The 27,008-nt window shown below is 25.4% G+C and overlaps 4 protein-coding genes across 9 annotated transcripts; 1 reads left to right on the forward strand and 3 right to left on the reverse strand.

Moving 5' to 3' along the window:
* Positions 1-7: 7 nt before the first annotated feature.
* LOC128952832 (ERI1 exoribonuclease 3-like) lies at positions 8-930 on the reverse strand. The gene has a single exon (XM_054298284.1). It carries the CDS (start codon positions 812-814, stop codon positions 98-100), a length of 717 nt encoding a protein of 238 aa, XP_054154259.1. The 5' UTR covers positions 815-930; the 3' UTR covers positions 8-97.
* A 481-nt stretch (positions 931-1,411) lies between these two features.
* LOC128952830 (testis-specific serine/threonine-protein kinase 4-like) lies at positions 1,412-2,419 on the forward strand. The gene has a single exon (XM_054298281.1). The coding sequence runs from the start codon at positions 1,485-1,487 to the stop codon at positions 2,370-2,372; it is 888 nt and encodes a 295-aa protein (XP_054154256.1). The 5' UTR covers positions 1,412-1,484; the 3' UTR covers positions 2,373-2,419.
* Positions 2,420-2,773: 354 nt separating this feature from the next.
* LOC128966227 (polypeptide N-acetylgalactosaminyltransferase 2-like) lies at positions 2,774-6,827 on the reverse strand. The gene is made up of 8 exons (XM_054313064.1): positions 6,323-6,827; positions 4,214-4,819; positions 3,973-4,148; positions 3,805-3,892; positions 3,645-3,742; positions 3,527-3,580; positions 3,061-3,469; positions 2,774-2,993 (listed from the first exon to the last, which is right to left on the reverse strand). Exons 1-8 carry the CDS (start codon positions 6,431-6,433, stop codon positions 2,847-2,849), a joined length of 1,689 nt encoding a protein of 562 aa, XP_054169039.1. The 5' UTR covers positions 6,434-6,827; the 3' UTR covers positions 2,774-2,846.
* A 619-nt stretch (positions 6,828-7,446) lies between these two features.
* LOC128952919 (focal adhesion kinase 1-like) lies at positions 7,447-24,431 on the reverse strand. Of its 6 annotated transcripts, none has more exons than XM_054298389.1 (16): positions 24,096-24,431; positions 14,733-15,128; positions 14,169-14,256; positions 13,820-14,014; positions 13,485-13,625; positions 13,290-13,367; positions 12,938-13,202; positions 12,624-12,668; positions 11,841-12,469; positions 11,317-11,775; positions 10,367-10,456; positions 9,015-9,122; positions 8,531-8,738; positions 8,146-8,399; positions 7,906-8,080; positions 7,447-7,845 (listed from the first exon to the last, which is right to left on the reverse strand). In XM_054298389.1, exons 1-16 carry the CDS (start codon positions 24,131-24,133, stop codon positions 7,607-7,609), a joined length of 3,408 nt encoding a protein of 1,135 aa, XP_054154364.1. In that variant the 5' UTR covers positions 24,134-24,431; the 3' UTR covers positions 7,447-7,606. The 6 variants fall into 6 exon arrangements, with proteins under 6 accessions (XP_054154364.1, XP_054154366.1, XP_054154365.1 ...); XM_054298391.1 differs by lacking the exon at positions 24,096-24,431 and adding an exon at positions 22,536-22,592; XM_054298390.1 differs by lacking the exon at positions 24,096-24,431 and adding an exon at positions 22,257-22,555.
* Positions 24,432-27,008: the final 2,577 nt, after the last annotated feature.

Here is a 27,008-nt window from a genome sequence, read left to right on the forward strand (position 1 = left end):
AATTATAACTAAATTTTTAATATTTATAAATATTATACAATATTTGATTAATTTAAATATGATTGAAATAAGTTTGAAATAACAATGCAGTTAAGTATCACCACTCGGAACTAGTATTCTTGAAGACAACTCCCTCATTGGCCATAGTCTTCATAATTGCAACAATGTTTTGACAATCATCTATACCTGAATGTAGTCTTCCTAATGGTTTAATCTTAAGCTCATCCAACATATAACTTAAACTTTTAGGCCATTGTTTATAATGATTAGCGTAAGACTTCTTTATGTTAACCCAAGTCCTCAAATACAATGGTATTCTGAGATTCAAGAGTTGGCACTGAGAGGGAAGCATTAGCTGAAGATCCCATTCACCACAAGTAACAAATGTAAACTTCTTGAGAGGTCTGTGAAGATCATCGCATATGAGACCAACTGAATGTAGCCATTGCTGAAAGTCGGCGAATACGACATCAAATGTGGGCTCATTGGCCACCATATGGTCCATAATTCCCGTCAATTTTGTGCAAAACGGTGTCAAATTTGTATGAACTTTTGGTCGGACGTATCGGTGAAAAGTTTGTTCGGCGGTAAAGTTTTGGGCATTGACTTTAATGACGGGAAACTCGATGATCTCCATCGGATCCATTTGTTTTGGTTCATTACAAGTGGCCTCAAAATCCAGTACAAGAAAGAAGTCACAATTTTGGGGTTTAATATTTGCCATTCGGTTCGGGTGTCGGGCCGTACGCGACACTGACCTCAATGAATGACCAAATAATCGGATTGTTTTCAATAATTTGATTGAAGAGATCATTAACTAAATGTTAACTCTTTTAGTCGTTATTTTGCATATTATTAGTTGACATCAATTTGTTTGATCCAATCAATCAAATGACAACTTATTTATTAAATTTATATTTAATTATTTTTAATCAAATTGTATATCATTTGAAGCACGTGTTGTAATCAAGTTGTGCACACGCGCACTGTGTGCACATACATACAGTACTGTAAATATGATAAGCCGGGACTAGACTGCATTGGCGTGGGCTGAGTGGGGCCCTCCCATCACTGATAATTTAGTCATTTTGAGCACCCGATTAAATGTTTAAATTTAATGATAATACTGATAGAAAGCATAGATTACTTGTAAGTTAATGTTTTAAAGTAATTATAATAAAATTATATAAATTATAAAGTTATAATAAAAACTTTTTAAATCTTTTAATTTGTTTTTTTAAATCATAGCAATTGTGTTAACAATTATTATATGATAAAATGTGTCTGAAATGACAACAATTTATTTAACACGAGCTATAAATTTGATTTATTTTTTAAAATTTAAACCATTAGTACATTCAAACAATTAACCATAAATTTAAATAAAATCAGTTATATATACATTACAATAGATTATTAAAAGCAATTGAAATATAAGTTATTGTCTGACATTTGAAGTAATAACTACTAAATAGACAATATTTATGGCAAAACCCGAAGTCGAGACGTTTGACGACAAGACAACTGCTGTTCTCAAACGTAAAGGATATAAAATATTGCAGAGTCTGAGTGCCGGTGCCTTTGGACAGGTGTACAAAGCCATGAGCACTAAAGACAATGAGTTGGTTGCCGTCAAAGTGATGAATCTGGAGAAGTGTTCGGAAAAGTTTAAGGAGAAGTTCCTTCCGAGAGAAATGGCGGCTATGATTGAAGTCCAACACCAGAACATAATACAAGTCTATGACATATTTAGATCTAATCGAAGGATATTTATATTTATGGAGTTTGCAGGAAATGGAGATATCGCTCATTACCTTAAGAAAAACGGTGTACTCACTGAGGAAAAGGCATACATTTGGTTTAGTCAAGTGGCAGATGGTCTCAATTATCTTCACACAGAAGTTCATTTAGCGCACAGGGATATCAAGATAGACAACATATTGCTTAACGACCAGAATGTGGCCAAACTTACTGACTTCGGGTTCGCCAAAGTGTCGTGGGATCAGAACACCAATGAAGTCACTCTATCCGAAACTTTCTGTGGCACTGAACCATACTATAGCCCACAGATAGTTATGAAACAAAAATACGACCCATTTATGGCTGACTGTTGGGCAATGGGTGTCGTCTTGTTTGCTATGCTTAACAATAAGTTTCCCTTTCATTTTGGCAAAAAATATGGACCGAAAGGTATGATTAAGGAACAGGAGGACCCAAACCATCTCATCAATCGATTTATTAAAGACTTTAGCAAACATTTGAAGGAATTAATTGAAAGACTATTAGATCCACAGGAAAAGTCACGAATGTCTATGAGAGAGACACTCGGATGTAAATGGTTTAAGGAAAAAGGTAAATGCACCTGTCGTTAATTACATACCTGTCCTACTTATACTATACCATTTTGTCTCACATTCAACTCATCTAAATTTTATATTCAAAAATTGACAAAATTTTGTTAATTTACTATTAAATTTTATATATATATAAAAAACGTTTACAACATTTGGCTTATGTTTTGTGCTTATTTTAAGGCACTCTAATGTTTTTAAATAATTCTTATATAACTCATAAAATACTAAACTTATTAAAAATAACTTAATATTTAAAAAAAGATAAAATAAAATAAATTATATAAACTTTTTATAAACAGTGTGATTTGGTAAACTTTGTTATAACATTAAAAATGATATTTTTTTGGGATTTTATAGCTTTGTAACAATAATAGTATAGTAATATCTAATAAATAATTTTAATATATTAATACTGTATATAAATACTAATCCAAAATGACTATTAAAAAGATAAATTCGATGAATAGATAGTTTGTCTGACAATCTGTTTGTTTAAATTGCTTTAATCTCCCAGAACTGACTCTTAGAATTGTTATCGCAGTTGTCAGCAGTTATTCCCAGTTGTGATGAGCGCTGGGAGTCAAGACATAACTTACTTGTCTTATGTTGAATATGTTTATCAAATACTTTCCTCCATTTCTGAAAAAATAATTTTTTATAATCGTTTAGTCCAATCATTTAACATAAATAACACAATTAGGTGTACCTGACTATCAACATCGTTACAATCAATAAGAAGCACCGGGCGATTAGGTTTGGTGCCGGTAATTGCTAAACAAAGATTGTTGTGCTTAATAAAGCCATCACTAGTGAACTGCCACTCCTGATTGTTTCCCTGACCGTGACATTTGTAAAGACCAATTGAATAACCCATTGTTCGGCCCAATGTATCCAAACACATATCTGATTGACTAATAGTTGATTTTGGCTCAGTTTTTTGCGGAACTACCAGTTCTGGATAAACATTATCCAAAAACCATTTAAATGGTTTACAATGAAGTTTATCTTTAATGGCCACTCTATCTGATATATCTCCAAAATCGATAAACTTTGCGGCCGGATATGAATCGTAATAAAACTTTTTGTAGTCATCCATCCAGACTTCAGCTGCTCTTCTATTAATTTATTTAATATATTATTATCTGTAAATAAAAACTTTTGTATAACCAAACCTTGTATTTCTAGCAAATACTGTTCCACTGCCTCCTGGAAACACATACGGATGTCTGGAAAACAAATTCTATAAATTAGTTTTAAATAATTAAATTAAATGTTAAATCATTTAATTACTGTTTCCTAAAGACATGTCCGACACGACTACACGGAATTATCTCAAGTTGTCCGCCACAAAGCCAAACACGAAATGATATTTCTAAGTTTTCTCCTCCCTTTTCATTATAAATATTCAATTTAATACTATTGGATAACCATTTGGCCACACAGTACTCACCCATATATCCATTTGTGTGTCATATTTGCCTAAAGTTTCAAATGTTGTTTTATTAACTGAAAACAGTCCGCCGGCGATCATTGGAGTTCTGTAATTATAATAATAATTATAAAAAAATAAAAACAAAATGTTTGTTAATTATTATAGTTATAATATGCAAATTCTAACTTAATTGGTGTAATTGGGTCACTGTTACGGGCGTTCCTAACACTTTGAGGAAGATATTCCCATTTGAAAACCAAATTCCAATCAAAACCTCCCCTTAATTCAGAAGAAGCGGCAATATATCGAAAGGTATCCATATTTATAACATCGATAACGGGAGAGACGACAGCAAATGGATTCTAGTAATGAATTGGACAGTTGTTAAGTAAATTTTTAGTTTAAAACATTAAAAATTACATTATACCTGACCAACGCGTTCAAGTAGTGGTTCCAACCAATTTGTATTACATTCACAATGACTGTCCAAAAATGTAAGTATTGGACCGATAGCCGCATCGGCGCCTTTGATTCTGGATCTGACTAATCCTTCTCTTCGGTTATTTCTAATGACTTTAACTTTTTGTATTTTTGTCAACTCTTCGCCATCCGACGGATCATTACTGAAGTCATCGACTAAAATAATTTCTCGAATCAAATGTTCGGGACTTCTATTAAGTACCGACACAATAGTCCTCAAGAGTGTAGATCGGGCCTCATTGTGGAACGTTATGATAACACTTGTCGGATGTAAATACTGTTCGTCATATTTCTTGGAATAGCAGCCATAATGTCTAGTGTCAGGAATGTCCCGATTGCTGGTCAGTCGATCGCTGGCCATCTGATTAAACTTATTCTTGACGTATGCGTCACCCATTGGAGCCACAGTTGCCTTTGATATATAGTCTTTCTCATTGAAGTACTTCCAATATACCTTATTATCGTCAATATTTTCGGTCAATGAGCTACTAATTCTGGAAGTCTGTGGCTGTGGTACCACATAATCATTCTTAAGTCGAAGTGCTTTATTTTCCTGATAGTCATCAAAAATAATGAATACAATGCAATGAAAAAAACAATATTAGTTTGTTTTATTAAAGCTGTTAACAAAATGTGATTGACTTCCTATGCATTTTACAAAAATAAATGCACAGAATTTTAAAAAGTTTTTTTTAAAATGTTAATTACTGTATAGTGTTTAGTTAGTGTAATGTTGAGGTATTTTTAAAAAGTTAAACTAGTTTTTATGCTTATATTCGTGTGCTATACAGTTAGTTATTCGTGCAAATTATAACTAAAAATACATGCCTTGAAGTTTTTTTTGAAGGTCTGTTACTGTTATAAAGGGTTCATCAAACTTGTATGTGTGTGTGAGAGAGAGAGAGAGAGAGAGAGAGAGAGAGAGAGAGAGAGAGAAAGAAAGAGAGAGAGAGAGAAAGAGAGAGAGAGAAGAGAGAGAGAGAAAGAGAGAGAAAGAAAGAGAGAGAGAGAGAGAGAGATCTTGCAAATGTTAGTGAAGCGAAAAAAATAAATAAATAAAAATTAATTTTATTATTATTAGCATTAGTAATAGCGACAGACGTTTCTAATGACTCCTAATTGTTTGCATAGTTTCATAGCTATTATTATCAGTAAAAATATTATATATTATTTTCAATACAAACATTTGTTGCAAAAATTCCAACTCATCTGAAAATATGTCTCAAAAATGTTAAATTGTTTTTTATTTTTAGAATATATTTTCACTGAATGGGTGCTAAATATCAATAAAAAATTTGTTAACATTTTCTTTTTAATTCTAAATATCAATATCAATGTCAAGTCGTTGTATTATTTCATCAAAAAGCAAATAAAAAATATATTTTTAAATATACTCTCAATAAATGTCATTGTATTTAAATTTAATGTATTTTTAATATAAATACTTATTTGCAGAAAAAATAAATAGTGTGTAATTTCACAGCAATCGGAAAAAATGATTTATTTATGTATTAGTATTTGTCAAACAATAGTAACAATAAGTTTTTCCATTTACTACTTAAATAACTGGATTGTGTGGACTGGGATGTGGCTCTGGGAACAGGTATTTGGACTTAAAAAACATAATTCAGACATAAAATGCAAATTCAATGACATAGGCATCGCTTAAGCACTCATTTGAGACTAAAGTCTTAAAAACATTTAAATTATTTTGTAATATATGTGAAGATAACATCAAAAATTCACATCAATTTGTAATTAATTGTCATAAATATGAACACAATTTAATGCTATCATTAGTTTTGTACATATTTTTCAAACATTTATAATCGTGTATATCATTTGACATCAAAAATTAATATAATATATTATATCAAACAATTTGCTAACCATTTATTACAAATCATTTCAATTTTATAATAAATACATTACAATACAATTAATTGCATTTAATTGTCTTAATAATATATATTTTGCAAAAAAAAAACAGTTTTAATGCAATCAATTGAGACATAAATATTAAAAAAACATTAATTAGTAATAAAAAAATAATTACCGAAATGTCATTATTGAGATGTGAATTGATTTTAATGAATGAAATCAATGCAATGAGTAAAATGGGAACAAATAACAGATATTTAAGACGTCTTAAGATGACTCTTCTCATTGTTTATTATAATAAAGTGGTCACTGATATCTTCGGCATATGATATGTCAATAATATTTGGTTTCAGTTGCAGTGGTCGGTGATAATGTGGTCATCAATATTTTGGTCAAAATATATCACATAACGGTTAATCAATTGATGGCATCAATTGAAGTGATAGTTGTCTTAATACTGTATGTCGAGTGCTGTTGTCTTTCAAAATACAAGAAGTCATCGATCAATAGCTTTGATAATCATTGTATGTCTTCATTGTATTGATTGATATTTGACTTAACAGTCATTGTTTTGAACAACACTTTTATTTAACAATTATTATAATATTATTATTAAATAATTGAAAACTAATTCAAATGAAATATACTTTTGATAGAATCGATAGAATTAAATGAAAATATGGGTAAAAAACATACATTTGTTATGCATTTGTATTCAATTGTATTGTTTTGTATTGTATTGAATGGCATACTATCTAACAGTTTGAATGTCAGCTGATGTTTGATAACACATAGAGAGAGAAAAAGAGAGAGAGAGTGTGTGTGTGTGAGTGTGTGTTCATTGAATACAATGCTTATAATTTTGAATGCATTGGCTGTCAAACACATGTGAAGCAATGTCTCTCCGCCAACAAACTGGTCCTCCCTTTCCTCCCGTTTGTTGAATAAATATAGTGTTTTGTGTGTTCACTCAAGGGATAACTGTGCGCTCTTGTTGTTTAATTATGCCGTCGGCTAAACAATTGTTTTATATCTATTAATATATCGGTATTTATTAAAATAAATTTTATTTTCTTTATAAATAAATCTTATTTTTTTATTATTAATTCATATAATGTTTTCAGTTTCTATCACTTTTTAATAAGTCAAATAAAATTTCAATTCAAATAATAGTCACAGTTATTCATTAAATTAACATTATATTTTACATTATAAAATGACTTAAGTTAGTAATTTAATACAATAATACAATAATAATTATAATGTTAATTTTACAAAAGTGTATTAATACAATGGAGGCTTAAATTATAATAAAGTATTAATTAATTCAATTTAATTCAACAGTTATTAGAAAAACATAAGTTAATGTGTTTTATAATTTATTTGATCGTTACATATGAATAATGATTTTGCAAATGATGTGATTATAAAATCATGTTTTTTGGATAAAATAAGTCATTTAATAACTGCTATTATCACTCAACGACTTTTCTAACATATCGGGTGACTCTTCATCGATACCGCCAATGCCTCTGTCGGGTGACGTGCCGTTTAAAGACAATGCGTTAATACCGGACATGGAGTCTATGAAGTGTTTGTTGACCATCCGAAGCCTAACCTGATCTATAGTGTCCAACAAGTTCTTTGAATTAATCACAAGAATATGAGCCGATTCTAGCATTGCTTTTCTATATTCACCTAAATTTTCATATAAAATAAATATATTTATTACAGTATTAAAATTAAATCTATACATACTCTCGACAGTAGTTCGGCTATACTGTTGGGCTAATTTCATGGCCTGCACTAAACCGGCCATATCTTTGCTCAATACTTTATGTGTCATTTCAATTTCTCGATGGGCCCAAACCGGCAACATTGAGAACAATACGTCAACACTGGCTAACAATCCTCTCAATTCAATACCAACAGCCTATCAAAATCGAAATTAAGATTTTAAATAATCATTTAAATAGAGTAAAAATGTATTTATCTAACCTTTACTAAGTCGATATACTGGTCGACCCGGGCCTCCTGTACCCCTTGTAATAAAAATCTAACCGCATTGACAACATTCATAGTGTAGTTATAGACCTCATCATTGGTGCGGTCGATATCAGCGGTCGGCTGAGTATCTAATGGTGTATTGGAGGATGTGTTGGTCGATGCCATCGATATACTACTTAATGTACTTAAAGTACTTGAATTGTTGGTCCCATTGGCTATGGGTTTGGAATGGCTTAATGGCACACCTGTTCAGATGACAAAAAAAACATACATTAAGATTGATTTGTTAAGTAATTTGTTAAATAAAAAACAACATTAGTTGATATAATTATAGACCAACGAGTAATTGATGTCAAGTGAGACGAATATGACTTACTATAGTCAATGACTGCATTATTAATGGGCGATCCTCTGGGTTCGTGGCTATTCTGCTCGGAGTCACAAACAGATAACCGTTTGACTGAAGCCAGTAATTGCTTTTCTTCATTTGCCAACCATTTTGAGTCTTCCTCTGACTCTTGTCTCTGCTGTTTGAGTCGTACTTCAAGCAAATGTTTGTCTAACTCAGCCTTTTCGGCCAATTCCTGATCAAAAAGTATTTATAAAATAATATAAAATGTTATTTCAAATTTCAGATAATAGAATCATAGAAAAAAATAATGGAAAATAAAAGAAATTAAACCCCAAAAATAAAAATTATACCAAAAAAATAAATTAAGAAAAACATAATACCAATATATATATATATATAATGGACAACAACTAATATTACATAATAATATAAAATGAAACTTAAAAAACAAAATTTGAATCAATGCATGCAAAACAATGGGTTTGATTTGTAAATCCTTTATTATCACCTTTACTTCGGTGGCAGAGGTTGTAGTAGAACTGGAAGAAGAAGTGGTAGTATTGAATGCGGAACAGAGACTCTCTTTTTTCACAGTTTTGGTGGCAATGCTCTGCACCTGAAATAATGAACGGCATATTATGCAACACAACTACCCATTCATTACACTATTTATACGAAAGACTATTTATTTATAAATTTAATATTTTTCACAAATAGCTTAGTTTTTATTTAATCAATTATATATCATAATTAATATAATATATTTTTACATAAATGATTAATGGCAATCAATGTTAAATGAAAGTAATTTATTCAACTATTGATTATTTGAAAGATTTAATAAATATTCGATAATAAATAAATGTTAAATCGCTTAATCATTATTAATAATTTTATATTAGTATTAGCGTTAAAATTGAGTTTATATTAATTAGAGCCAACACAGAGCCTCAATATATAAACCCACACACCTTTCAAATAAAATCATATATTATGTTATAATTATTAGTATATAAGATTCAATAGCAATAATTTCATTAATTTCAATGTTTCAACAAAATTGTGTACAATATACTTAAAATTTATGTCAAAAATAGTATTTCTTCTAATAAAATAAGTTTTTATAAATTAAAAAAATGAAACTTAAAACAAAATAAAAAGTAATTCAATTCAAATCTAAATTCAACTAAATTTTAACATAAAAATATTTTTTATAGTCACATATAAAAATACACAACAAAACAAAAATAAAAATACAGTATAATAAAAAATATTTTTATATTTATTTTTAAAATAAATTTTATAAGGTATCAAATGATTTTAATATATTTTTCCAATAATTATTATATTAGATTAATTTATGTCATTCTTTTATCAAAATGTATTATCAAAATGTAATATCAAAATCTCACATATTTTCAGTATTATATAGTATTAATATTTGGGTAAATTTCCGCATAAAATAAAAATAAATTTATATAAACGTAAAAATATTGCTTTAATTCAACTTCAAGCATAACTTCTGATACTTATATATGACTTAAATTTAAAATTGATATTTTAACAAATATTTTAAAACAATACGCTTAAAATATTATATTATTGAAAAACTAAATATTAAAAATAAAAAAGATTAACCATTAGATATAAATCATTTGTCATATGAAAGATAAATAGATAGTATTTTTTAATGTTTTTATAACTTTAAAGACAAAATATTCAATATAACTGTTTAATTGTAATAGTTTTCATACAACTGTATTACAAGACATTTCAAATCAAATAATAAATTAATGTATTTATAATATATATATACTGTATATATATATATATATGATTATCATAAAAAATAATATTTACCGCAAATGTATTGCTTGGAGAAGCCGGTGCATTATAAGCCCAGGCAGGGGGTAATAAATGAGCGTTTTCTGACATCAATTGAGCCAATACCTAATTATAAAGCATTTTAATTGTTAAAACATAAAACATTTTTATCTTTATTAAAATGGTAGTATATCTTATTAGTTATTATGACATATTTAAAACATTCACAATTTTTATAAATAATTTAATAATAAATATTAAAAATTATATTAATATAATTATTGAAATATTAATTTAACTTTTGTATCAGGGTTAAAAATAAAAATAAGTCACATGTATAAATTAATTTATCATAATTTTTTTAGTTCAAAATAAATTCTAAATTGAAATAATGTTACTATAATAAAAATGTAATAATTTATTATTTTGTTTTTTGAATTTAAAATTATTAATTTATAATATAATTTTTGAAATGAAACTTGAAAAACTAAAATATTTGGAATATATTTAATAAATTATAAAATGATAAAAAAAAGGAAAAGTTTTAAATAATTAATAATTCATACATATTAATATAAATGCATATACTTATTAAATGTGTATAAAAAATAAAACAACGATATTAAATACAGTATTATTAATTTCATTTAAATTGATAAAAGCATAAAATATTTGAAAATTCAATTTAAAAATGACAAATAATTTGGCACATTTTAGTTTATATGTACGATATAGCAATTAATTTTAAATATTATAAATTTCTAATTGAAAATGTTATCTAATAATTATCAAAAATCTAAAACAACCTAAAATTTCATAAAAAATGTTTATACGAATTATCTATTATAAAATCTTTTATATTAAAAAATCTATTATACTGTATAAGTTATATAATATAACTTTTAAAATGTTTCATTTAATGTAACAAAAATTGAATTACATAATAGTAATCAACATTTTAAAAAACATAAATGAAAATAACATACCTCTGGATCTTTAGCGACTATATATGCGTCAACACAAGGATTGGGTTCAGAGTGGATCTCTGCACCAAATCGTGAAGGTTTTGGCGGCGGTTCTTCAGAACCCGAAGAACTCCAGGATATTGATTGCAAATCACGTCTAATATCACGTCTTTCTAATTGAGTTTTCTCTTCTAAATATACTTCATATAGTAATTGTTTAATGTCTTTAAAATATGGCCTTTTCGAGGGCTCATATGACCAGCACTGAGACATTAAACTATATATTCTCGGCGGACAGTTCATCGGTAAAGGCAGTCGCTCTCCGTTTTCAATTTTTCCGATAACATCATTATTTTTGACGCCTTGAAATGGTTTTGTTCCCATCATTAATATCTCCCACAAACAGACGGCAAACATCCAAACATCAGAAGCTGTAGTGAAACGCCTAAAATTGATCGATTCCGGTGCCATCCACTTAATCTAATTGTAATCAAACTTACATTTAATATAAAAATAATACTAACAATGTCTAACACTAGACGTACAGGTAGTTTGCCTTTACTGGCTTTATAATAGCACTGGTCTTCAACCCATCGGGAAAGACCAAAGTCGGCTAATTTGACACAACTATGGGATGAGACGAGAACATTGCGAGCGGCGATATCCCGGTGCACAAACTTTTTACTTTCCAAGTAAGACAAAGCTGTACTCAGTTGATAGGCATATAATATAAGAGTAGCCAAATTCAGTCGATGCTTATTATTTTGGAGGAATGCCCGCATCTCTCCGTGTTTGGCCAATTCCATGACTATCCAAATGGGCGAATCGGAACAAACACCAATAAGTCGTATAATATGCGGGTGTGAGAACTGTTGCATTATATACGCCTCCTCTAAAAACTTGTCACCCATTTGCCCCTCGCTTTCAATTTTACACGTTTTGATGGCCACAGCTATTATTTGGTCGTCTTTGGTTCGATACGAACCTTTAAACACATCACCGAACTGTCCCTCACCTATAATTGCGTCCAAATTTAATCTCAATCGACACAATTCGTAGTCTTTCCCGGCGGGTGTCGAGTAGTCGCCGTCGTCTACTATTTCAGCGTAATCTTTGTCCCCATTTTCAGTCGTTATCTTTTTCTTTAAATTTTTTGTTTTTTCTATCATTATATCTATTTGTGAATCAATAAAAAATCAATAAATTTATCTTTATTTAACAAACTATATATTAATATAAAAGAAACAAAATATTGTTAAATATTAAAAAACAAACAAATAAAATATTACTTATAGACTGCTTATAAAAGTTAGTTTAAAAGACATCACCTTTTGGGCAATCATTGCAATTGCACTTCCATTTAGTGGGAAAGGCTTGTAATCAAAGAAAAACAAATGCAAAATACAAATTTGATTGAAGCAATCGATTAGAGCTTAATTAATAACATATATAATTGATAATCACAATAAACAAGAAACTATATTTAATATTTGTTTAGCTTTGTATTTGAATATATACTGTACTGTATATACAATATATAATAAAATATATAAAATACAATAATTTTTAATTCAGATGTTAGTTAATACAACATATAAATTAATTTTAAAATAAATAAGAGAATAATAATATAATAAAATACCTTTTCGTAACCAAAATGAATCGTTAGTATTATTGATTAAACGACAATAACCGTCAATAAGGTTCGCAATATTTTCGGCGACAATGTTTGACGAGCAGGTAATGGCCAATACTTCAGAGGCACCGGCAATCTTAAGCTGAAGAACACATTTATTGCTAACAATTGATTGACTACTTGTTGTCTGCAGAGTACCACTGCTTTCATTGCTATTTGTTGTGATTATACATATACTTTGAACGCTTTGAAATTGTGCCATTTGTGTGGGCTATAAATGGCAATTGAAGGTGGAAATGACAATTAGATTATAAATAAATAGGTCTATTAATATTAAATAATTTTTTAAAAAACATACCGGTCCTGTCTTGTCAGTGACATAACCAATACCCAGATCACAGCCAATGACTAAATGAACGGGAATACTCCAACCCGTCTGTTCATAATTACCGGTAAATGTTTTAAATGTAAACAATAAATATATTATATTAATAAATGTATGGAAAATAAATGAATAAAAAAATAAAATAATTTAATAATAACGAAGACATACCCCTAACGCACACTTAAAATATTCCTGTTTGTAGTGAATTAACGGCTCAACCAATTCAAAGAACTTAAGCATACATTCAGTTTCATTCATTGTCGAGACTTTCTTGAACTGCGATTGAATGGCTTTTCTCAATGCTTTGTGCTGTCATTATATGACATTATTTACAAAAATTAAAAAAAAATTAATAATATAAGATTTTCATCGCTGCTATGCACATAATGTTTTAATTTTAACAAAATTATACGACAACAACAACAACAAAAAGTTTAATAAAAAAATATTGAAATATCAAATCATTAATTTATTATTTATTGACTAGTATTACGATAGCATACCTTAACTGATGTTAATATGTTTGATGGCAGGAATTTGTGAAGTCCTATGTCTTTCTCAAGAGTTTCAAAATTAGATTTCTTGTCTAAAGCAAAATGTGTGATGTCTTTGAAAAAATGCCGGATTTCCAGACAACATAACTGAATGGCTAAGTCAAGCTCTATCGGTATATCCAACCGTAAGTAATCATTTTTGACCTGAAAATTGTTTGATAGAAATAAAACCAAACAAACAATCGTCAGATAAAACATATTATCACAATTATTATATTTTATTTATGCATAAATTTAATAAAAATAATATGAATAATAAATGACTAATAATAAAATTAATTATAAATTGGTGTCAAACCTGATCATAGAAATAATGAAAAGTAACCCTATCTTTGACCAAAATATCATTTATAGTCGACGGGAAATAACGTATCCTCAGTTCATACCTATAATTAAAAGAAATAAATGTTTAAATATGTTATAGTTTTTGTTAATTGCATAAAAAAATATTTATTTTTTTAACAAAGCTATTAAATATTATATTAAATAAATGATATGCACTTTGTTAATCATATTTTACAAATCCATTCAATTTAATTTTCTTCAAGTTTTATTTTATTGCCGATCCCTCAGTTAACAATAAATACTAAAATTAAAAATACATACTAAACTAAACTTGATTGACTATAATTTATATTTTATTTTGTTTTACTTTAAATATTACCGGTACTTTAACTATAGACAATAAATACTGTATTTAACATAAGAGTATAAATATATTATATAAAATAATATTAGAGTAAATGTATTAAGAATAAAAAAATTTAGCTAATAGTAAATGTATTAATTTAGTATAATTACATAGAATAATATTCTATGGATATAATATAAAATAGTATAAAAGCACAGGTATGTGTCAGACCTCCATTCACTATCCAGTAAATTGTTGTGCTGTTCGAGTGCCTCATTCATTGATGAGTCGGGATGAAGCCAAATATGGTCATCGGGTGCACCAATTCTGGCCAAACGAATGGCGTAAATGCTTTCATAAAAGCGTTTACTGGAGTCTGAGGACAGTCGACTAGTGATGAGTGAGGCGATGCCGCGGACATCGGTAACATCTCCCGTTTTGACTACATTGTAATTACCATTTGTTAGGTACACTTTAAACGTGTTTTTGTCTATCTTGTCCATTGTGTCCATTTGTTGGTTGCATTCAAACCAACAGTGTTTGCCGTTACGTGATTGGCCAGCATTCCTATCGGTGTCATTATTATTAATATTATCCGTGTCTGTAATGAAGTTCCCATTTTGCATCCTATGGTCAAAATCACAACAACAACATATAATAACAATAAATAAACAAATTATAAAAATAAAAAATCAAATTAAATAATAATAAAATAAAGAAAGTTATAATAAATTAAACGTTTAGTTTATATAGACTTGTCAGACATTGCCATCAAAAACTATATATCAATGCATTTAAAAGGACTGGTATTCCCACGCATTTGGCGCTAAATGACTGTTTCCTTATTATTATTATTATTACGGTTTAGTATATATAGTATATATATATTTGGTTCGGGAATAAACTCAAGAGTTAACAACTATTGAGGAGAAAGTCATGAGAAAACTATGTGCTGTTAGTTAAGTGAAAAATTATGTTTCACTCATAAATACAATATTAATTTGGTTTTGTTTAATAAGATACTTATGATTGAAATTTATTATACTTTTTGGTGATTAAAGTAATATCTTTATTTCAAAATAATTATCTCACATAATGTTTTACAATTATCATGGATTAAATTACTAAAAATAAACACAATTTATAAAAATAATATTTTATTTATGCTTGATATTAGACTTAAGATAAAAAAAATAAAGTTAATGATATTTCAACAAAAAAATCAAATTAATTTATGTTTTTAATGTCAAAGTTGACGTAACAAAAATTAATTCATAAAAAATCTTTTAATCATATAAAATAATTAAAAATTTATATACTTGCGCACAAAAACTTGATTTAAATAAATCTACTTTATATTTATATTTTCTGAAAATATATAATTTTAAAAACATGTAATATTTAAAAAGTACTGTCAAATTGATAAAAACTTGTTAACATTTTTAACATTGATATACTGTATGACTTAAATACAAGCCATATAACAACAGTAATTGAATATATCTAAATCAAACACATTATTATTATTCAAATATCAAATAATAAGTCATAAATTATAATATTATTGAATTCAACAATTATACTACCATTATATTAACTATTCAGTAAACAAATGTAAATAGTATTTATCTATAAATATGTCAAATGTGAATAAACAAATTTTGATTTTTGCGATATTATTTAACAAAATTTTATATTATTTTATTTTTAGTTTGTTTTATGATAAAGTCATATTAAATTTGCAACTGTTTTTGGACAATATATATATATATATATATATACTGTAAATATTCTGAACTTTTCATTATTTTATAAAACAGTATTATATAATATATATCTTATAATCATTTTAAAAGCACATTCCCCTCTCATTTTATTTTACAGACACTTAATGATTCAAGAAAATATAAATAAAAATATTTTTTCTCAATTAAATAAAAATAAAAACAGATATTTATGTTTATAATAATTTTGAAACATTTTTATTACTGGTAGTAATTCTCGTCAATGTTTTTATGGGAAAGAGATGTTTTCAGTTCATAACAGTTTATGATGTATTTAATTGTTTTGATTTGTTTTGGATATAAATTATTTATTAAAGCTATGCATTTAAAAATACTGTTGTATGAAATCATACAAATGTATAGACCGGTAATGAAATATTAGTTTACAGTTATTCAAAGATATAAAGGTTTGTATTGAATTTTTTTTATTGACGATATTCCCAATAATTAATAAAAGTAGTTTTTATTGTATAGTATTATTATAAATATCACATAAATATAAAATTCGTTGTTTTTTAATTAAAACAAACCAATAAATTAAATGTGAACTCAACTCAAATTTTTATAAGAACATATGCATTGATTAAAATTAATAAAATAATAATAATAATAAAAAAGTAATTTATTACTTAACAATTGCATCAATAATAAGACTTAGAATTAGTTTATTATTAAATTTTTAGAGATGTCATAATAACAGTATTTAATAATATAGTAGTAATAATAATAACAATGAAACTGTTATCTATAGAGGAAGTCTACAAGTGATTCAACCAATTTTTATTACTTTTATATTCAATTCATTTCATGTGTTTAAAAGTGCATTTAAAATGTACTAAAATATCGTTTTGTCATCATTTTAAATATAACACATCAAAATTGAATTACATTCAAGTTTATATTATTTGTGGTACAATGAAAAATAACTCGCAAAATATTTCGGAACTAAAATTAAATGTTGGATTCAATACTTACAACTTTTTAAAAATACTAATTTTATACAATTCAAAATATATTATACTATAATATAGTAGTATAAACGTATATATTCTGCATAATAGTATATATTATAATAATTATAGTAAAGTATATATTGTTTACAGAATATATTTATCTATTATACATGTCATATGTAAATTAAAAATGCCATTCGTTAGCAAATTCACAAACTAAACTTAACTTATATATATATTCTGCATATTTAAAACAAAACAATATATATAGTGTATATATTACATAAATAAATAAACATAATATTAATCAAAATAAAATTATGTATTATAAGTTAAAAATATTATAACTAAAATGCCAACTCTTTTTCAGAGCCAATGACCAGTAAAAACAATTAATATGAAAGCAAAACATAAATTAAATTACTTAAAATTATATATTTAACTTATAAGTGAGCACACAATGCATGAATTAAATTAACATTATTATTAAGCTCTCAAATATGAATTACAAATATTAATACTAGTCTTAATAACTAATATTACTAAAAATATTTATAATAAACTATTATTTTTTACTTAAATTAATATATTTTATACAAATGAAGGCCAGAGGGATAACTGTGTTATTTATCCATAAAACCACTGTTTTGAGGTTTTTATTTAAAGAGTGTATGTAGTCTTCAAATAAGATTGCAAAGCTATAAAACAACTTTAAGAGCAATAACTTAATTATGTCATGAATTAAATTTACTATAATTTTTAATTAAATTTTATAGTACTTTAAATGCTAGTCTCGGATCTTATTTAATAAATCTAAGTATTATAAATATACAATAAATATATAATAAAGTATACTGTAAGCTACCGTACTAACAATATATACTAACAAAATATGTCATTTTTAGTTAAACACAGATAAGCTTTCAAATGTTAAAATTTGTGTAAAATTTAATCTATATCTTTGTCGGCTATGACGTGATAGTCAGGAAATTTAATTATTATCTAATTTAAACTATATATTAATCACATTACAAAATTCTTTTGTCATTTATATATATATAATATACAGTATAATAATAGTATATTGTCCGACAAAACATATCATATACATAACTGACTGATAAAAAAAACAAAAAATAGATATTTAATGACTTGTTTTATCATAATATCAAATACAAAAATAAAAAATAATTTCATAAAAACAATAAACAAAACAAAAAAAGACTATAAATCGGATTACGCGAGGAATCGGATAACTTTTAACTAACATAACATTTACTCCCTTTCATTGACCCAAAGAAAGTCTTGTTTTTTAAGGATAACTTTTTTTGAAGAACAAGTCATTCTTGAGATTAGATCTCTTTTAGTTATCAAGTATTAAGTGTTTCAACAAAAAACTTATTCAAACAGTTCTTTGCTCTGAATAGTCGACAAATGTCCCAATTCTTGGGATATGTTTCGCACATTCAATACATTATTTTCATACTGTCTTAACATTAATAACAAACCGCTACTATTTATAACACCATTTTTATAAATTATTAATTAACAACAATTATAAATTATGTGACAAAATAAACAGTTATTTATGTAACACACAATTAATCTAATGATGCGATTTTTTTTGAAGCTAACCTTAACATTTCAAACAAATAATTGGAGTCAATCTTCAATGGATTCACTGCATTGGACTTTCCGTTAGGTATCTTAAGATACCAGAAACTGGTGGTCGCTTTTTCCTCACTCGAGTAGATACCCTTATCCATGGACAGGGCATACATTGAGCTGAAGGAGCGCTGCAAGTGATGCGAACACGTGAAACAGTTTATGTTAAGCAATGATAACTTTGGCATTGTTTTGACCACTTTGTTGTCATTTAAACAAATTAGGATTAAGTAATCAAACTATTGTATCGATTCACGTATATTAATGAAATATCATCAATAAATATAGTCATAGAGAGCACACAATTATCGTACATTGTTTTGACGTTTGTAACAAAATTTCACACCAAAAATGATTATATTTTGTTGTTTTTGATGACTGAATAATGGTTATGAAATCATTCATAACTTCTATATTCAAGCATTTGAAATATCATATCTGGAGGCGATTTAATCATAAAAACAATGTTTTATACTCTCAACTAATCATTTACTTACATATTTATAAAGCCCACTATTTTTTGGGTAAAAACATTAATAGAAAAAACTTTTGAATATATAAAATACAAAACTTTTATGAATACAAGTAGTGTTTTTGGATATAAAATGATTAGTGGAGAGTGAGTACTGGCATACTGTTTGAAAACTACAGGAGTGCCAAACAAACACTGGTTGTCAATGTTTTGCAAACCAGTTATACTGAAAACTCCCACATCATCTCTCAACTGACGGCATCCCAAACAACACTACAAATATAATATACTTTTAGAAAAAAATGATATAAAACTTATTTTTCAATATATATAATACTTTATAATAACTGTGAGATTGCAAGAGTTGTACCTCAAAGTCATCTCAAAATACTTAATATTATTTGTATATTTCATTGAGTTTGTTGTGGCCTTCAAATCAAACAGTAGTGGAGCAGCACATCAACACTTACTGACTAATAACACATTTATCTGTAATTTTATTTATATTGCATATATACAGTATATATAATTTATATTATCATGTGGTATATAATTATTTATTATTATTATTACTAATTATTTATATAACTAAATTATAAATTAATATTTTATTTGTAGACATCACCGAAATATTGAATAAATAATAAAGAGATTTAAAAAGTTATAAAAAGCGTTTTCCGTCACTAAAAATGAACCAAAAAAAACAACACAATAAATGCCAAAATATACAAAACTCTGTAATACAGATAAACTATTACTAACTCTTATGTCGTGTCTTTCATTTGATGACTTTAAGGACTTTGAGATATTTGTGACTTAAAAAACTAATAACAAAATTATTACTAAATTTAAATAGTTTTCACTCCCGAAACAGTCATTGAAATTGGATTTTTGTCGCAGTTTTTTATCTCTCATTTCATGATATTTGGTTGTATTTCAAAATAAAAATTAACAAAAAATACTCCAAATTTAAAGTCGATTTTATCGCCAAATTAATTAACTACCCGAAAAATATAAATTGTATTAAAAATAATTTTCTACTTAATAATTACAGTGCTTACATAAAAATCAAATGTATAAATAAATAATAAATAAATAAAAAACAAATTTAATAATAATTATGAAATGCTATGCTAATAAACTCATTTTTTGTGGCAATAATTAAAATGCTAATGTTTTTATTTAATATGTTTAAAAACATATAAGTTATTTTTGTATATTTATATAATTAACAAAATATATAGAAAATAAATCTAATTTTGAGAAATTATATTGTGACCAACAACAACAAAAATAGCAATTTATAAACGAAAATAATTAAATATTATTGCGAGTAAGACTTAATAAATTTGTTGTTTAAAATTTTTAGACCATTAAAAGATTGTCGATTCATAACAAGAGATAAATATATGATATTTGAAACTTATGTCGTAAAATATACCAGAAATAGCAATTTAAAATTGATAAAAAAATAATTTATATATAACGTATAACATACTATATATTATATAAATTTAGTGAAATAATCATAAATTAATTGAAATCATTTATAATCTATTTAGTGGTCTTTGTTTGTGACTACTGTTTGGGCAAACAGTTCATACAATTTATTGGATCAATGACTCAAACGACTAAATGGTTTGCCATTCATAGATAATCGCAAATAAATCTAAACCTTAATATTTTTATTAAACTATAAAATAAATCTAATTTTATTATATCACTATTTTTTAGAAAAAAATGTCAATAAAATCAACTTGAATTCAACAAATAAAATACCCACAAAAAAACAAACAATATTATATAACCAAAAATACATAAAATATTATTCAATCAGATTCTATAGAGTAATAATAATAATAATAATAATAATAATAATAATAATAATGTTATTATTATTATTATTATTATTATTAAAAATGATCAAAAATCAAAATATATTTATTGTGCTCCCATTTGTTAACACTTAAAAATTTCATAGATATATTTTTCTAACTTTTTAATGTTTGAAAAATCTCATTAAATACTATAATTACTAACAAAAATAGTTTTTAATAAATGTCAATAAAATATACTTTATATCTAGTATATAGTTATATAAAATTTATATTTATAACTTAATGTTAAATTCAGTATATATTTGAAGTCAATAATCATTAGAAGTCTTCTTTAGCAAAAAAATAATAATAATATATTTAGCAATGAAATAATTTTGTGTTATCTTATTTATAAAATTATATGACAAACTTTTAGTAATATTTTGGCATCAAATCAAATTGATTTACATTTGTCTCAAAATAAAATCATCACTTCCCAATTAAAAAACAAAATTCATAAATATAATAATGTAATAAATATATGATATATAATATAAATAAATATCTCAATTGACATTCAAAGTCAATAACACTGTAAACGTATTGTTATTTTTTTTATGTAAACGTTTTTAAAAATATATATAATTTTGTTTAAAACAAAGTGTTGACTCATAATATAAAACTGGTTAAACACTGAATGCCAACCATTATAACAGTTATCGTAATCACAAATTGTAAAAGTAATAACATTTTTTGGTTTGTTTTTAAAACGATAACTAATTGGTTGGTAAAACACGAGTCGATAATTAGTGGTATTATCGCTAATGTGTTCAAAAATATAACAAATATTTATATCATATATAAACAGTATATACAATACAATACCTATTTAAATGACAATATTAATAGAAATAAATTTTATTATTATTAATAATATAATTTTTAAATAATAATAATAATAAAACATAAAATCTATTTTTATAATAAATATAACAATAATATAATTATTATTAAAGTATTGAAAATATTTTCAATCAAAATGAAAATTAATGGCAAAGACTTACGTCACTGACTAGTGTTGAGGACATGACATGACATACAAATCACTTGTGATATCAATTGGTTTTAATAATATTGTAAATACCATCAAAAAATTGCAAACATATATAATATATATATATATATAATAATAATAATATCGAAAGACTATTAATAAATAGTTAATAAATTGGTGTAAAAAACCCAATCAATTGGTAGGTGTGTTGTTGTGTTGTGTATAGAGTATTGTATTGTTGTTGTTATGAGTGTATGTAATGCCTAAGCAAATGACACCGAGTGCTGACCTCAACACAAGCGGTGAGCCACCGATCGATGCATTAGTGAAGTTCGGTTCACTGTCGAGCCTGTGATGGCCTCCCAGTGCTCCCATCGCTGCACTCGCCATACCGTAAAAGGTGTCGCCGTCTATGTATTGCCACTCTGTCTGGTTGTTAACCCTCGACTGTAAGCATAGGATATACATATTATAATAGGTTTGTTGAGTGAAGATGATTGACATTATAATAGTATAATAATTATCATTATATGATTGCTATTTCACATGTCATCAAAACTTTCATTTGACACAAATATGCAAATAAATGTCATTTCATTAATAATAAAAAATTGTTTTAAAAATGATTGTCTTTATTTGCTGTGCAATCGTCAGCTTTTTATTGTCTTTTAAAATTATTTTATTTTATCATTTGAATCATTTATTTTATTTTCCATAACAAAATAGTTTGCACATCATTATACATTAGGTATGTTATGTCCAACCGGGCATATAATGTATAATTAGATTAAAAATTTTCTTATTAGATAAAAATCTCTAATGAGTTTCAAATCATTCACTAATTAAATGAATAATAATTTGTTTTTTCAATTTTTATAAAAATTATTTTATTAGCATTTATAATAAAACAAAAGATATTTTGTTTCAGTTTAATTTATACTGAATATTTTTTAATTAATTCAAATTATTATTTTTATAATCTGATTATATATTTTTTTTGCAAAAAAACCAAAATAATTTCAAAAGCGATATTTTTAGAGACATTCAAAATAGTATATTTTGCGAAATGTATATCAAGAATGATAGTTAAAATGTATAAAATAAGATTTTTTACACTTTTTAAATTTATATATATATATATATATATATATATATATATCTTTAATATTCACTTTTATATTATTAAACAATAGTACATTATATTTTATTCATTGTATAAATTTAAGAACAATGCTATTTATTGTTTTCTCAATAATTGAGAATTATTGTAACATTTTATATATACTTTTATTGAAAATAATGACCTTAAAATTGACAAAATATGTTTTATCTAAAAAAATCTATTTTGTAGAAGTTATATATATATATAAATGACAACAAAAAATGACTTGAGTTTAATGTACTCAATATATATAAATCTCATTTAACTGAAATGTTTTATTTACTTAAATTACTACTTTAACTACGATTACTATATCTATCACTGACTCGTGAGAGCAAAAAAAAAGTTGTTTAAAAACACATTGAATAACAAACACTGTATTTATATAAAGTATATGATATGCTCAGCAATAATTATAGTAATAGTAATGATATAGTAAACGATACACTCATTGATACGGCAAATGTCTATTTCAATGATAAGAAACATCAAATTAAAACAAAATCTAATGTTTATTTCAAATGAATGCTTAGTTTGTGTTAAATATGTGAAAATGTCAGACTTTTTAACACTTTGATGTCAAAACAGTTTTTATATAATTTATAATAAATTTACTGTTAATTTTGTGATCAATTTTATGATTAAATAAATGATTTAAAAGTGAGTATATAATTGTCAATTGAATACCTTATCAAAAAGTCCGATCCAACTCTTGCGGAATGCATTGAATTTACTTGAAGCCCAACTTTGGTGCTTATATTGTCTCAATTGAATACATTTGTCATTACTTGTTGAGGCTCTCCTTCCCGGATAAGTACTAAATGTTTGAGCACTGGTAGCAATGTTTTTCATAGTCCACTAACAATCTAATTGATTATTATTCCGTGTGTCTAAACATTGTATCACTTGAGACAATGACAATAAATCTCATTCATGACTCGACACCAAAGAGACAGAGATAAAAAGGTCTTAAATTAAGTTTATTTTTCACAGAGATTCAAATGAATTGGGTTATCGACTAACAGGCCTAACACTCTCTCCCAGTGCCACAAAAGTGTAGATAAAAACATCTCTGAAGAGCGCATCTAAAAGTCTTGAGATGTAAAGAGCTTTTGTCTATTAATAGAGGGTTTACTTCTTTGGCTTTCATGTGTAGGCCTTTAAGTGTATTTTTGCCCACACTTTCCATATCTATCTCATCCAAACTCTCTCTCTCTCTCTCTCTCTCTCTCTCTCATCTCCTTATGAAAAACATTTCATATCACATAATGAAAACATCCTATTTATAAACATCTAATAACATATAACACGCGCCAACTTTTATTGTCTACTATTTTGTTATACCAAAAGTGCTTTTCATTATAACTAAACAAATTATGTATTCATTTGATTTGTTAAAATAAAACGGCAAATAATAAATATAATAGTATCAAATAACAACTGAAATACTTAAATTTAATGATACAAATAGTATACTATTTAATGAACAAGTTATGACATTGACAACTTTAAGTTATAATAAATTTTAATTGTCGTAATAAAAAAAAATCAACTTTATTTTTTATTTAAATAAAATACGCATAAAATAAATATATTAATAATCAATAATTTTATTATTTTTAAGATATGTTACACTACTTATAATCTGTAATGTTATACATTAACAAGATTTTTTTTTAAATTAATTTGAATACAATATATATAAATTTGACTGTAACAAATTTACAATATTATTATTAATAATAAATATATCAAGCACAATAAATTATCATATAATAATATCATATTTTTGTTTAATAAAATTGGAGGTATTTTACGTGTATAGCCGATCGCAAATGTCAATGCAATCAATTTCTACTATTATGTTATAATTAATATTATTATCATTTTAGTCGTTATTATATATACTATAATAATAATTATTAGTGAATATGTGGTGAAATCAAAAACAAAAATATGTGAATAATATACACATGAGTATAATTTGTATATATTATTAAGTATATATATATATATATATATATATTTATTTATAATATATTATTTGTTTGCATTTAATAATACTGTATTATATCATCAATAAGTATATGACATACAAAATGTGTTCTACTTTTTTCTGTTAAGACAATAATAATTTTACAATACATTTGTGTGTATATGTTATGTGAAAAACATATTATATGATATTATCTTTTAGTTTGATGTCTATAATGGATTACAACATATCAGGATATTTAGCAATAAAACTTTGTTATTGTTTTTTAGCTTATTTTTAAAATTAAAATCTAAAAAATACTTTTGTGATAGTTATTTGTGTTACAGTTATTAATTTTATTTATTAGTTTATCGCTCTTTATCTATTAATTATGCAAATATTTATTAAGCAAACATGTTTAAATTAAAACTGATAATAAAATGTTATTTATATTTTTATGGCAATAAGTTATTTTTATAGATGACTTCATTAAATTCATTAAATTTTAGTTATAATTATTTTTTATTTGATTTAATTATTAATTATTTGTTTACGAATATTATTTATTCGTTATATATAGCATTTGTCAATTAAATATTTGTTATAAGTTATACATTTTTTTAAATTGCATTGTTTTAAATGTGTGTGTTTTTAATAGAAATTTATTTACCAATAGCTAATTTGTCTAATAATTATAGTTCAATCAATTAAGTAAGCGATTTAATGATTTAGTTTGTATGTGATATCGTAAAATAAAATTATTTTTGGTTGACTAGCTGTATATTAATTAAGTCGTTTTTTATTAAATACAAATTTACAAAATTTATTTTGATAAAATATATCATTTTTACTATTGATAAAATTGTAAATTAAAATTCATATAACCAAAATAATTTAATTGCTAAAAAAATCACGAATATTACTAATATATAATATAAAATAGTGCTTGGTCAAACAATTGGACCTATAATATTAAATATATAACATTAACTCACTGTGCTTTAATTGCAGCTTATTGTGTGGATATATACTGTATTTAACCAAATTTCATATTTACACAAATAAACACATATTTGTTTTTTCATAAATCTGTACAATAAACTTGAAATGAGATCAAACACATACATAAATATAACAGCAAAAACAACAAATTTGATTATATATATAAATGTATATTTAAATAAAAAAAACAATAAATTAGTTTTAAAAAATAATATAAAAATAATAATATAAGAAATCTTCTAATTGAAAATTACTTATGCTTTTGCACTCAATTCATGATCCATTCCTTAATATATTACAATTTTTTTATAAATATTTTATCAACTGATTTATAATAGTTTAACCTCTTTTATTATTATATAACACTATAGGAAGGACCAGATTTATTATGAAATATATTTATAATAATGGTAACACAAATAGCATGAAATAATGTGTAATAAATTAAATGAATTGTTAGTTTATGTAAAAATAAAGATAAATATATTATTGTAGTTAATATAATAATAATAATAAAAGAGTAAAAGTTTAAATACCTGTAAATAGGACTTTATATCAAACAAATAGCTAATTATATAACAAATGGCACTGAAATGTATTGTAAAATACTAGACACAAGAAGT

This window comes from Oppia nitens, unplaced genomic scaffold (assembly GCF_028296485.1).
Source record: "Oppia nitens isolate AA-2021 unplaced genomic scaffold, nextdenovo-longstitch-racon4-pilon3 scaffold1_pilon_pilon_pilon, whole genome shotgun sequence".
Taxonomy (NCBI): domain Eukaryota; kingdom Metazoa; phylum Arthropoda; class Arachnida; order Sarcoptiformes; family Oppiidae; genus Oppia; species Oppia nitens.